At 35.7% G+C, this 14,277-nt stretch overlaps 2 protein-coding genes across 2 annotated transcripts; both read right to left on the bottom strand.

Moving 5' to 3' along the window:
• Positions 1-1,093: 1,093 nt before the first annotated feature.
• On the bottom strand, positions 1,094-4,710 carry LOC140986558 (alkylbase DNA glycosidase-like protein mag2). The gene is made up of 2 exons (XM_073454852.1): positions 3,364-4,710; positions 1,094-1,615 (listed from the first exon to the last, which is right to left on the bottom strand). Exons 1-2 carry the CDS (start codon positions 4,518-4,520, stop codon positions 1,594-1,596), a joined length of 1,179 nt encoding a protein of 392 aa, XP_073310953.1. The 5' UTR covers positions 4,521-4,710; the 3' UTR covers positions 1,094-1,593.
• Positions 4,711-6,335: 1,625 nt separating this feature from the next.
• Positions 6,336-13,343, bottom strand: LOC140986911 (uncharacterized). Its single transcript, XM_073455313.1, has 16 exons — positions 13,047-13,343; positions 12,789-12,950; positions 12,132-12,311; positions 11,904-11,961; positions 11,468-11,518; positions 10,748-10,830; positions 10,334-10,421; positions 9,826-9,867; positions 9,663-9,737; positions 9,444-9,512; positions 8,851-8,966; positions 8,254-8,366; positions 7,569-7,648; positions 7,268-7,388; positions 6,660-6,726; positions 6,336-6,564 (listed from the first exon to the last, which is right to left on the bottom strand). The coding sequence occupies exons 1-16, from the start codon at positions 13,298-13,300 to the stop codon at positions 6,432-6,434; spliced, it is 1,692 nt and encodes a 563-aa protein (XP_073311414.1). The 5' UTR covers positions 13,301-13,343; the 3' UTR covers positions 6,336-6,431.
• Between the last annotated feature and the right edge of the window lie 934 nt (positions 13,344-14,277).

Here is a 14,277-nt window from a genome sequence, read left to right as displayed (position 1 = left end):
CTATATATATTTATTTGAGTGGTTTTATGTTAAAATTTTATTTCTCTTAAAGTATTAATCATCAATATTAATTTATAAATGATTGATTCTGATATAAAATTAATTATCTATAATATGTGTTCTAAAAAAAACATAGAAACTAAATAAAATCCGCAATGTGTTAGAAGTTAGCAAAACCAAAAGTGATATTTACTTTAATAACAAGTTTAATGATTTTATTTTAACATTATAATGATAATTTAGTAAATTAAGATAATTTTATTTGACGTTTGTAAATATATACTCTATTTAAGTAAATTTTAGATTTGATTTTGGTAAAATTCACTATTCTGTTAATTTTATTTTTATTGTTTTTTTCATTTTGAATGATATTTGAATGAAAAATATTTTTGTTGATTTATCAGTTAAGAGAGCTATATTATGTCGCGGATTGAAAAATGTCATATAAATAAGTGAATATATATGATTTATTGTCATGATGTATTTTTATGTACTGTGTTTTGATATATTTAGATTGATAAATACTTATAAACATGATGTTATTCAAACGATTTTAAACATTATCTAATTATCGTGATTATATTTTTCATTATTAGTCATCTACGTGCATCGCACGTGTACATTCCTAGTGTGTGTGTGTGTGTGTGTATCCTAGTGTGTGTGTGTGTGTGTGTGCGCGCGCGCGCATATTCGTACCACAAAATTGGATTTTTGCTATTAATTTGTACTGAGAGTCGATGATGTGGCAGGGTTTTGACCCTAATACAAATATTTGTAAGGATGGCCTATGATTACTTTGGCAACCTAAAGTTACAAATAATCCCGATGCAAGTGATTATCAGAGATTGGTTGAAAGCAACATTTATCAAATCCTAAACCAACATTATGGGAAAGCATCATGATCACTAAATTGTAGTTTTCATGGGCACACGACTTTGAAATATTTAGACAAACGAGTGACTATGAGATCAACATGTTCATGTCGGGAAAACTATTGTTATTTACAAGAACTTTGAATTCTTTTATTCAGGAACCTGCCTCATTTTCCCGGGTATTCACTTGCTAGGAAGTCTTAAGAATTTAAATTTTGAGATAATCCATCAAAAGCATGTTTAACTAGTTGAAGACCAACATGATACAAGTTCAGAAAAATAATAAACTTCCGAAATTTATAACAATGTTCATCGTCTTCTTGCATATTTGGTAAAAGAAACGTGAAACGTTCATGAACAAGTACATGATATAGAGCTGATTGCAGCCCCAATTTTCTAACCATGATTACCACTTGATGAGACAGAGCTATTGATCTCAACTCAAGTCAAAATCTCTACGGTTCATAGCTTCCAACGAATCTAGAGATAGTGTTCACAAAGAGGAGCAGAAGAGAGATTTATCAGTAAAAAATTATATGGTGTGAGCTACCTTATATTATTAGCACCATGGATGCTGGGGTGTTTCCATGCCATGATTCTTGAGAGAAACGTTGTTCTACCTGTGTTGGAATTATTTTGTCATCTGACTATTGATCAGATCAAGGCAGGCAGTAACCAGAATTCTATTGTTTGGAATGGGCAGCAGGTCATTCTTTGTTTTTCATTGGTTCCAGATACATGCCCTGGAAAGAAAGGAGAAAAAGTTAGGAACTAATAACCAAAGTAGTGTGACACTGTGATTCAAGAAACACTGAACACCAGGAGTCAATAAAATGAATATTTAAATTAACGTAGGTCACATGATTATCAAGAGGACGGTGATAGTTGTCACTAGTACTATAATACCTCATTCCATATCGCATCTTGGGAGATGGGCAAATAGGTCTACGAGGCTACATAATTGATCCCTCCAGTAAATTAGGTCGCTCATTTTCATAAAGAGGTGAGGAATATGAAGTAGGTGCGAGCGGAATTTGTCCTATAGATTCATGTTAAATTTTAATAAATAGATCCATGGTATCTAATGTAGTATATCCCTTAATACCATTTTCTGTACAGTAACCGTAAGTAGGCTCTCTATAAGAACATAACTGAATCCAAATATTGCAAAAGGAATCGGAATTATTACTTCAATTTTCTCTCATCCTCACACACCAACACAAAAACTGCTCCAAATTCTCATCTATTTACGAGGTATGATATGATTTCACCTCAGCCTCCTTTACTTAACAAATCAATATTCCGGTTATCTTTGTCGCAACAAACTACCATCCTAGAATTTTGTGTTCTATCTGATTATTTTGAAGAATTCATACCTATTCCTTCTCAATGAACACTCACTCAATCCTTTACCAGAATGCAAAAAACTGCATCCCACCATCAAACAAATGTTGCTATTCTACATGCAGAATATCCCCCTGTTACATTTATTTTTCTATTTCACTGAGAATGGACTTGTCGTACAGAAAGCACAAAAACAACGGGTTAGTACATCAAGTGTGAATTCTTAGGTGGCAAGATTGTTCTTGCATTTGCATTCCAATGTCCTCATTTACTCATTGTATCATTTTCTGCCTGAAAAGTAGAGCTCAACTGTCTCTTCAAACAAGATGAATTCAAACGTCTTAAAATAACACAAGTTTCCGAATTTGCAATATTTAAAACTGAGGCAAACGTTTGTGCACTTTCTATACACCCTCATCCACTTTCAAGAAAACAAGTAAGATATAACTTTGATTAATTGTTTGATCATGTTATTCAGCTTCTCAACAAGCAATTTTACTAACGTTGTCTCCTCCAGTCACATGAGATAACTCTAAATAAACATTGTTTAAAGCTCTATTAACAATCTTAAAAAGAACAGAACCCTTACAGCAGAAAAGACAATTGTACCACATTTTAGTTCTGTAATTACTTCTGGGACTCACATTGTGACCAGATATCTAAAGAACCTCTCTTTTCAATCCACACAAAATTTCCTTGTAATCAACCAAGAAATAAATACATGAAACTGAACACATATAAATTCTATATAATAATTGAATCTAAGTTAAAAATTTGATGATACGTGCATTTGAAGGTTGACAGTTTGGCACCTCAGGTTCTCAATATCTTCCTGTAGATCATAGTTAACATTAATTACAACCGATTAACTAGAATCAAACATTGGAAAACTCGAAGTAATCCCAATGAGAGAACTCCTCCAGTTTATTTTGAAGTAATCAACTCCCAAAAGGTTTTAAGCAGCTATTAACATTCAGAAGCATCCAACAATCATTAAGCTGCTTTCTACTGAAAAGCAAGTTATTCATTTGTTCCATAGGCACTGATAATGAAAAGAAACTGCTATAAAAAGCAGTTTTTTTGGCATATAATATTCAACAAGAGTTCGAGAGAGAGATATTTAGCTTTTAATCTAGGTAATAACTACCCGAGGTTTCCAACTGATTCCACAAACTGCAATTGATGTAGATGCTGCTGCCCATCTTGTGACGCTTGAATCTGTTGTAGAGGCTGCATGACATTATCCTCTAATGCAACTGCAGAACCAAGATTAGGGGCACCCTTTCCCTCTACGACTCGCCACATGTACCATGCCCCGACAGACCTATAAGGCCTCCACTTCTCACACAACTGTTCCATCTGTGAAGGTCTGGGTAACTCTTCCAAACCATGCAACAACTGAACACCTTTCCTAACCCCTAAGTCGCTCACAGGTAAAACATCCGGTCTGTGCAGGGAGAATATCATGAACATATGTACCGACCAAGAACCAATCCCCTTAACCATTGAAAGCAACGTGAAGAGCGACCTGTCGTCCATTTTTACAACGGTTTCATCTGATAAAATTCCGGACTTGTACTTATTAGCGAGGTCATGCAAATAGCTGGCCTTACGACCAGAGACACCGATTTGCTTTAGCTGCTGAGAAGAAAGGGCGAGGACAGAATCAGGGCAGACAAAGTCTTCACCGCCACAAAGGGAGACGAAACGTGTATATATGGAGGTGCCAGCTTTATAAGCAAGTTGCTGGTAGAGAATACTTTTTGCCAGGGCAAGGAACGGGGGATGGTGGGACTCAAATTGGGGAGGTGGGAGGGTTTCGATTATCGGAACAAGCAAAGGGTCAGCAGCCCGGAGGTGATGCAGGGCCAATTCAACTTCTCCTTCAGCAGATAAAGGTTTGATTACCTGAGGAAGAGCTCTGGAGGCGCCGCGCCGCCGGTTCCTAGAGGTGGTTGGCGTAGTGGGAGTGGCGGAGGATGTGATGATTGCTGAAGAGGCCGCGGAGGAGGACTCATCGGAGACGCCGGTTTGAACCGGCGGGGGATTCTCCCCTGAAGTTAGGGTAGGGATGGAAAGTTTGCGAATTTTTTGGGGCCGAATTGGAATTTTTGAAGGGTTAAGAGTGCTGTGGGCGATTTCGGTATCGGCGACGGCCGGGGCCCGGGGAGGAGACACGGACACGTAATCCGTTCGCTGAATTGCAGAAGAGTGAGTTGCAGGAGCTTGGGCGGCGTCGATTTGGAATTGAGCTTCTTGTTTTGGTGGGGTTTCGATGGGGGTTTGGGTGGTTTTCTCACCCATGTCAACCAAGTCGAATGGGAATGGAAGGGGGCGGGGCAGCGGCGGCGATAGCGATAGCGGTCGCGTAAGAGATTGGGTTCGGAGAAGAAAATTTCAGCTCAGATATGAAGTGAGAATGAGCCACGTGGTCATGTCCAGGGCGGTCAACGGCCAAGTACGACCGATGAGACTCGGTATATCTGCTCCATACCTCTATGCTTGATTGATAGAAATGTCATTTATTAAATATAAGTTTCCTAAATTTTTTATACAAAAATTTTACATGTTTTATTTTTTTAATATGTTTTAGTCAGAACATTGTTTTATATCTCAAATGAATCAATATTTTATTGAGTAGGTATTTTATGAGACAATCTCACGAATTTTTATCTGTGAGACGGAACTTTACCAATAATCACAATAAAAAGTAATACCCTTAGCATAAAAAGTAATATTTTTTCATTGATGACCCAAATAAGATATTCGACCTACAAAATTGATCCGTGAGAACGTCTCACAAGAGTTTTTGTGTATTTTATTTCATTTTCTTATTAACAATTATGTAATATTACTTTATTATATAATAAAAGGTTTTCAAAATTACCAAGTCAAAAGTCTAACCAAACGGCACCAAATCATTAGCACAGCAAAAAGTTTGCGTGATAGGATATCACAAAGTAATCTCCAAAAAAAATTCGCCCAAAACCAAAAGTTATTTTGTAAACTTGAAATATATACATAGTAATCTTATGGGGGGCACGGTTCAACTAAAAAACATATGGAGTATTAAAATGGCTTAGCAATATTAGATTTATCAAAAGGACACATGAATGGACTCATCATATTGTTAAGCCTAATTGGAGCCCATGCCCAAACAAAATTAATTGATTGAACAAGTTAGTTTAAATAATTTAAAGTATGCTAAGAAGCAAGAAGATGGGAGACCGATTAAGTAGGCGGAGGTGTGGCGTGTAAAACTAAGAAGAGCAAAGGTTGCCATCGAGGAGCGTGGGTGCGGAGCTCGGCTCCAGGGGGAGAGCTCCTTGGATTCAACTTGCCTCGAGATGGAAAGCTTAGGGGTGAGTACGGTACGGTATACCGTACCGAACTACGGTACCATATACCGTACCGTAAATATCGGTATGGAATTTTTGGTATACCGAATTTTCGATATGAAAAAATTCATACCGGATACTGTACCGACACCGAAAATTTTGTCGGTATACCGAAAAAATGTCGGTATACCGAAAATATTATCGGTATACCGACATTTTTTCTGTATACCGAACTTAAATTTTTAAAAAAAATAAAAAAAAATTATTTTATACCGAAATACCAAAAAAAATAATTACGTACCGATACCGATACCGATACTGAAAATTTTACCGTACCGAAATTTTCGGTATCTCGATATTTTCGGTAATTTCGGTATTTTTTCGGTACGGTATTTCGATATTTCGGTATATTTTCACAGTCCTAAGAAAGCTTGTGGGTGCGTCAGAGGCTCACCCTAGGCGAGCCCTAAACAAGTAATCCCCTGTCTCGCGAGTATGGTCCTCCACTTCCTATAAATAAGGATTTTATCATTCGTTCACTATACTGATTTTTGAGTAACATTATTTTATTGTCTTCTTATATATATTCAGTCTTTGACTTGAACGTCGGAAGGACTACGACGAGACTATCTTTCTAACAGTTTGCTCGTGATTTAAGATTTAAACGACGTCCGGAGCCTCAACTCGATTCAGTTTAGATTGTAAGAATCGGACCCAACATTTTTAGTGAATATCAAATATAAAAATATGAAAATATGAATTGCGCATTGGAAAAGTAAAATAACGAACAAAACTTGTATACCCTAAACTGGTTCCACGGAGCACTTTAAGAGACTAAAACACAACGATGAAGGTCGCATAAGGGAGTTGACATGCATCAAGACTGATGTTTGATATCTTGAATGACCACATGCGCGGCATTGCGTCCTGGAGCACCCATTACTCCGCCTCCTGGGTGAGCACCGCTCCCACACAGATACAATCCTCTTAGTGGGGTTCTGTAATTCGACCTACATTCAAGTTGAAGCGAGGATTGTTACTGTTTACTGCCTTGAATGCATAGGCTCCTAAGCCAGAAGATGAAACAATATAGAGGCGACGTTACCATCTTTTCACGGGACGCATCAGAAACAAGGAATCTAATCCCATTGCACCATGAAAGATATTTCCTCCTGTCAAAATTAGCAAAGGCGGAGTTGCGGTAATATCAAGAAATCAGAATAAGCAAAACTATAGAGAAAATTAATTTAGCTAGGAAATTATTATTTTTAATTTAGCTAGGAAATTAATTTTAATCAAAAAAAAGTGTGTTGCTTGTTCAAAGTAGACTGGTAGATATAGCACTTGGTGAAGAGGAGAGGGGGGGTGGGGTGTTCCATTGATACCCTCATGCTGCTTCCAGTGACAACTATTCACAACATCTAAGAACAGTAAGCCCATATTTTTAATCTGAAGGCTATAGGGCAACCAAAAATACTGACTCGGGAGGAGACGAAATAGGAATGCCTATATGAAGATTGAGGATAGTCATGATGCGCAGACTATTAACACATTGACATACTAAGCTGAAGAGATTCTCAAAAGTTTAAAACATATACGTGCTTTGATGTAATGCAGCATATTCAGAAGTCTGATGAGATCAAAAAACTGAATACTCATCTATTTATGGAAAGATTGTTCAGCCTAATTCCTGAAGTAAATGGCAGCAGTTACCTGTTAAACCAATTTCTCTTTCAAGATCTGGTGGAGTTAACATGTCATAGTCGATAACTGATGAACGAAAACCAGGGGCATATTCATCAACTAGATTAAAGCATCTTTCAGCAAATGATTTCTGCAGCAAATATTTGTGAAATGAGAAACAATTTCAAAGAAATGAGAATGATAGAAGATATACTGGCATAGGAACAAGCTGAATTCCAAAGAAATGGAGTAGCAGAAACCCGTAATTCCATGAACTATAATTGGGCTAAACTTTTGAAAGTCAAATACGGCAAATACTAAATAGACTAACCCGGTATGCGGGATCTTCCCAACTCCCATCCGCTGGTGTATAAGGTGTGTACTGAATAAATAGGTTAATGACATGTTTGCCTGTTAAGAATTGCTCATATTCAATTAACACAATTCTAACTGCAAAGTAAATACAGCTCGTATTTGTTGTTATTTGCTCATAAGATGGGAGGAAAGAGATTAAACAAAGAGGTGGAAGAGGACTATTGGTTCGCAAAGATAAACTGAAGCTTTTAATCTCGAACAATACATAGACATGTATACAAAAGTCATTATTGTGCAATATTTTGTGCAAGGCATGAGGCTAACCTGTAGCTAAATTGTCAGTTGACTACTAGCTATAATTACCAAAATGGAAAAGTTGCTCAAAAATTAATAATAGTACAAGTAAATATGACACACCTTGAATACCAACGAGCAAAGCATAAATGACCTACAAACTCCCAAACTAAACATTCTAGAAAGTTTTATAGAAGTACACTTAAATGATATTACACATCCAAAGTCAAAAACCCACAAACCAATTCCATTTCGCAAGAAAGTCCGCGTAATTCCCTGCTAAAACCTTTGACATTTACTAGCATTCCTATTAAAGTGAACAAATTTAAATGCACTATATGAAATAAAAAATCCATCGGGAAAATATATATATACATACTCGGCAGTTGTCAAGGATATTTAGGTACCGGGTGGCGAAATAGTCTTGTCTAGTACAGAAGGGATTGTCATCTCAATTACAGGTCTTCGAGAAGGTATCCCATTCATAGACTCCTGACAAGCAGAGTTGATCTCGTCCATACTGTTTGAGTGAAAAAAATCAGGAGATTTAACCATGTTCATCAACCAAGAATACTAGAACAATCCAATTTTGCACCTATTCCCAAAGTTTTGGAATTAATAAGACAAAAAAATGAAAAACAACGGAAGTTATGTTTTAAAATACAGAAGCACTCCAACCAGGAAATGTGTGATACATACGTGAAACTTGTCACAAATACGAGGATTAACAATGCATGGAATCATCATGCAACAATAATTAGTTCAAATGACTCGGTATCATCATTTGGAGGCTCATTCCTCAGCCCTCATAGCGGTGAGTGCTGGACTTAAAAAATGGAACCAACCAAGGTTTTGGGCCATTCCAACTAAATATCACGTTTAACTTGGCATCAAATGATCCATTTTCTTCTAGACTGATAACTTTTTTGGAGGACATACAACATGTGGCAATAGAATGATAAATCTGACACTTACAGCAGACAGAACTAGAATTAGTGAAATACCTCTCAGAACCAATGTGTATCGTACCCATATGCTGAGGACCAGAATCAGGACTACTTATCTTGCAGCATTGAAACTGAGGCAATTTGTCAACAGCCAGATTTATCTTTGTGGTTGCCTGTTACACGGAATAATGACACCCTGAATTTCCTTTCACTTCATACAAACTTGCAAAATGAAAAACAGTGACAGAAAAAACTCCAGGGGAATCAGTTTCATAGAACTGCTATTAAGATTTATCAAGAAGAAATTAAGAAAACGTTTTATAAAGAAGATCAGTTTCAGGAAGATGCTTAAATGCTTACAAAGATACAACTATGAGGAATTGCAAGAAAAAATTGAGAAAACAGTTCCAAGGAACTGCTACTGAGCTTTTATAGAGACCATAAGTTGAAAAATATCCAAATTTAAATAGTTATGGATTTCTGACACAATCAATACACTTATGCAGAAAAATCAAAAATGAAGAATTCCATGAAAAACATATAAATAGTAAATCCTACCAGCAAATAGGTAGTGTTAAAAGAAATCATGTGCATTTAGAACATAGTTTAATGCCAATGGATAATCATTATTAATTGCCCGGTAAACTTACAGAACTATAATCTGAATTCTTGATGGCACGAAGAAAATCGTCAGGAAGTACATCGTGTGGCACAAATTCCTGAGAGATAAATTGTAGTCCGTGTTATTATTCACAATCACCTTCAAAAGTTCATGAACAGATCTATTGCATGTATTTCTCTCTATAAGAAAAATTGAATGTTGGAACCACAATATGCACAAAAGATATAAATAAAGAATAAAAGTTCACCGTGAATGTTCTGTATGGTGTAGCATTTGAAAGAACGACTGAGGAATACACTTGTGTATCATCAGCCAATAAAACCTAAATGACCGAAAAAAGAACCGAATTTCAAAATTTGTTAGGATATAGTTTTGAAATGAATCAACAGGAAAGTCATGTAGCAAACTACCCCGCACGCTCTGCCCGAGTCCTCAATCATCAATTTTGAGACCTAATGGTAGAGAAGAGTAAGAAGAACAAATTTTAGTACACCAAGGAAGAAAACATGATGATCCCAAAATAGAGAAGCAAAGAATTTAATAATTGTCACTGGTGCTGGTTTACTCATTCAATTCAGAAACAGAACAATTAATGTCATTCCATCAACCCAAACATAAGAGAATGAAAGCAGTTACAATCATTGGCAGTGGATGCAGCAACAACGATGCAAATAAGAAAGAACCGCCAATTTTAATTCATGAACATGGTACTGTTATTGATCACAATAAGTTAAAAAAAAGGCTAAAAAATCATTGTAGTGAGTTGTATTAGATTGTAAAGAAAAAGTCACCAATAATTTTATGTAAATTAGGTCAATGATGTCAGATGTTACATGTCAAAAAAAGTAAGTAATCATCTTAAATATGGTTTTTGATACAGTTCAGTTGAGGTACAAATCTAAGTCTCCGCAAACTTACTTCAGCTTCTGTTACTATCGTGGCACCAGCTTCTCTAGCAGCCCTACTTATGGCCAAAGACACACAGCCCATCCCACCTTCAACATAGCTGCAATATATCATATAAGAAGTGAGAAGAGAACGAATGCTAAACAGTGCAGCTGATTGTAAATAACATCAGAAAAATTGGTAATTTTTGTTTTAATTCTAGGCAGGTGAACAGGATATGATAAAGATTAAATATCTGACAAAATAAGTTATTCAATCTTAAAATATCAAATGTATCTTTCTACACTCTTTTCCAGAAAATGAAACAAAAATCTCATCTCAAACATAAAATACCACAACTTCCAGAAGAAACAAACGGGTGAATAAATCTTTGCAATATGTGTGCAATTTCCAGTGATCTTGTCATGCCTTTAAAGAGATACTCACGACCAAATTGCGCGATCACCATCAGTTTCTCCCATCACATGATGCAGCAAAACATATCCACTTCCGGGAGTATTGACACTTCCCTGTGATACAAATGGAAGGAACATATCAAATAAAGCTACACCAGTTTTATAGTGCCTACACAGCGTGAGGTCTGTAATTGTTGAAAGTGAAGGAACGTGGAGGAATAACTTCAGAGAGGTTTTTATGTTTTATTTTCTCTTTATTAGAGAGAGGATTATTTTGAGATGAGCAGGAATCTTACTCATCTCACTTTATATTATTTTTCTTAAATGGCGAGGTAAAACTACTTCCAATGTTATATCATAAGACCCTTGTTGGTGATTAGGAAAAAAGAAGAATTGTAGGGATCCTCGATCAAACTAAAAGGCCATTGAATCTTACACATCTCACTTTATATTATTTTTCTTAAATGGCAAGGTAAAACTACTTCCAATGTTACATCCTAAGACCCTACTGAGTAGGAAAAAAGAAGAATTGTAGGGATCCTCGATCAAACTAAAAGGCCATTGAATCTTACTCATCTCACTTTATATTATTTTTCTTAAATGGCAAGGTAAAACTACTTCCAATGTTATATCATAAGACCCTGGTGATTAGGAAAAAAGAAGAATTGTAGGGATCCTCGATCAAACTAAAAGGCCATTGAATAAATTGGCTTTGAATAATAAATAAGCAACTGATTAGAATATATCTTACTGTGGTCCCTATAACTGCATCTGTTCCAAGTGTTGCCTTCAGGACATCACTCTGTAAATAATAAGTCAAAGTCAGGCATTTAATAGGCGCCATAATTCTTTTGTTTCTAAAATAAAAATTACAAAAATTTTATTATCATCATAGATATTTAAGCATGTGGAAATTCATAGGTAAGGAGCCCTTTTAGGTTATCAGTTACAAGATGTATAAATAAAGATACATAAAAAGTTCAACCAGCCATCCAGGTGATTATCTTCTGAAATAAAGACATGGAAAGGAAACAACAGATTAAAAAGCACTCCATTAGGTAATTTTAGTATTTTATGGATAAAAACTGCACAATTTTGAGCAGTGCCATGAACTAACACTAAATATGAGCACAGTCATTCACAAATATAGAGCATTTTAATAGAGTGTGACATTATCATTTGACTACCTCAAACCAGTTGTTTAAAACCTTAGATGCAGGAGACAGTAAGAGGTCCATAAAATCCCTGAAATAGCCAAGAGGTGTGATTAAAGTAAGCTCATATGCTGGATTTGTTGTAATGGTTATCCAGCCTCTTCTCTTTGAAATGTGATAGAATCCGCAAAATGGAATGCTTTTATAATCGATAAGCAAGGCAAGATATCAAAGAATTTGAAGAAAAGAATGTAGACTCACAGTAATTCCCGTTGCCCCATGGCAAGCGCTCGTCTCAGACAATGAGCCCAAAAAACTGATTTTTCTAATTTATTCTCCATTCGAGCATTAAAAGATGATATTTCTGGCAAATTTTCAGGTGGTGATGAATCCAGAAGTGGGTCCATGAATCTACAGAACTTCTCTAATTGATTTTCATACCTAGAAATTAAGTGTAAAGTTCAGAACAAATATAAATTACGCTTATATTACCCAAAAACATAAATAAGAGAAGAGGATTTCAATTTACAAGATAAGTTTGCACTAAGTTAAAAAGCAAAAAAGGAGTGAAAAGTTAATTTAACTTGTGAGTCAAATTACCAACGTCAACAAAATTAGTGACAACTAGGTGATTGAAAAACATAGCCGACCCATGATTTATGGGCAACTTAAATCCGGAAAAAACTGACAATGTCACCTTTCTGTCAAACATAAATCGGGATTTAAGACAGAACTGGTCTGTTGACTGTTGTAGGCATAATAATTTCATGAGACCTCCGTTTTCAGTGATCAAACCAACATAACTCACATTCCAAACAAAATCCTATCCTTCAGCTATGGTAAACAGTATTTCATGGTATTTTATCCATCGAAACAGGATAAAAACTTTAAATAAAAGATGACAACGGACAAATGTACCTAGGATAAGCCTCCGCATCGCGTTTGGAGAACTTGGAAATCTCAGAATAGTTAAGCTCCTTATCAGGACCAAGCAAAAGGTAGCGCCCATCGAGACAAGGAGTAAATGAAGACGGATTCCTCTTCAACAACTTCAATCCATGCCTCGCTAACTCCAATTCCCTAACATGTCAATAACAACTCCATAAATGAAAACAAAACAACTTCAAACAACAGAACAGAACAAAATCCATCTGATTCAAGTTAAGCGAGAGAGACTTGATAACTGATGGGCGGAGGAGGCTCTGGAGGTAGCTACAGCGGGAGAACTTAAATCCAGGGACGAGTTCCTCGGTAACCGCCGCTCCGCCTATGACGTGGCGGCGCTCAAGGACTGCGACCGAGAGACCCGAACGAGCGAGGTAGGCCGCGGCGGTGAGGCCATTGTGACCGCCGCCGATGACGAGCGCGTCCCATTTCTTCTCCCCCAACGCTCGCGTGGACGTCGCAGCCGTACTGAGGTGCCTCCACATTTCACCACACGCTGTCGCTTTCGTGAAATCCTTTGTGTTTTTTGCAATTTTAGTCTATTGGAGTTTTTGTAATGGCTCCACAAAATTACGTAATTATGGAATATGTAGTTTACGAATCTTTATTTGTCATATACGATAATCATATCGATATTTACAATAAAAATTAATATTTTTATACTAAAAAATAATATTTTTTCATAGATAATCTAAATAAGATATCCGTCTCACAAAATACGACTCGTGAGACCGTTTCAGACNAAATAAGATATCCGTCTCACAAAATACGACTCGTGAGACCGTCTCAGAAAAGTTTTTGCCTTACTTTAATTGATTAATTTTGTCTTTTAATACTGACATTAATACTTATATCTCATGTTCACCACCCCAAGTAAACACCATCTTAAATTATTAATATAATTATTAAATTTTATAATTACACGCGCATGCATGTCATCAGAGAATTTTTGTTTTAAACATATGGTTATAACATTTAATATAATAATATTAGTCATTTTATTATAGGACTTCGACATAAACACTAAAATTAATCATTGACTCATAATTACAGGAATAAAATTTATTTATTCAACTAAATATACAAAACTAATCAGAATTTCATATTCTTGGAACTTTTTGATGTTTTATTTTCTCTATTTAAAGTGTATTAAATTAATTTTGACTTTAAAACATATACCACTTGGATAGAATATTCGAATTATGATTTATTGAGAAAGTATTTCCTATTATCTAAATTATTTTTTTGAAAAAATCATTCAAAATCATTATATGCTAAATTTGAAAAGCACTTGAGAAAATCAATATCCAAAAAAAAAAAACTTTTAGAATCAAAATAAATTTTGTATTATCCGATGATAAAGTTTTTTTATTCCCAAGGATACAGAATATTTTGATCAAATGTATGTTTTTTTTTTGTTTGAGAAACAACCCATGTATTGAAATATAGGAAAAAGACTACT

Source organism: Primulina huaijiensis, chromosome 10, assembly GCF_012295235.1.
Source record: "Primulina huaijiensis isolate GDHJ02 chromosome 10, ASM1229523v2, whole genome shotgun sequence".
In the NCBI taxonomy this organism is placed as follows: Eukaryota; Viridiplantae; Streptophyta; class Magnoliopsida; order Lamiales; family Gesneriaceae; genus Primulina; species Primulina huaijiensis.
Note: the sequence above shows the minus strand (reverse complement) of the source record. Positions and strands in the feature narration are given on the sequence as shown.

Bases quoted from the DNA above. Each gene is read 5' to 3' on its own strand.
- LOC140986911 (XM_073455313.1), bottom strand. From the start codon at position 13,300: ATGTGGAGGCACCTCAGTACGGCTGCGACGTCCACGCGAGCGTTGGGG. The intron at 9,513-9,662 runs GTGAACTTTTAT...TTTATCTCTCAG, and splicing joins CACCATACAGAACATTCACG to GAATTTGTGCCACACGATGT. The intron at 8,367-8,850 runs GTATTTCACTAA...TCACTCAAACAG, and splicing joins ATACACATTGGTTCTGAGAG to TATGGACGAGATCAACTCTG.
- LOC140986558 (XM_073454852.1), bottom strand. From the start codon at position 4,520: ATGGGTGAGAAAACCACCCAAACCCCCATCGAAACCCCACCAAAACAA. The intron at 1,616-3,363 runs GTAGTTATTACC...CTTTCTTTCCAG, and splicing joins GAATCAGTTGGAAACCTCGG to GGCATGTATCTGGAACCAAT.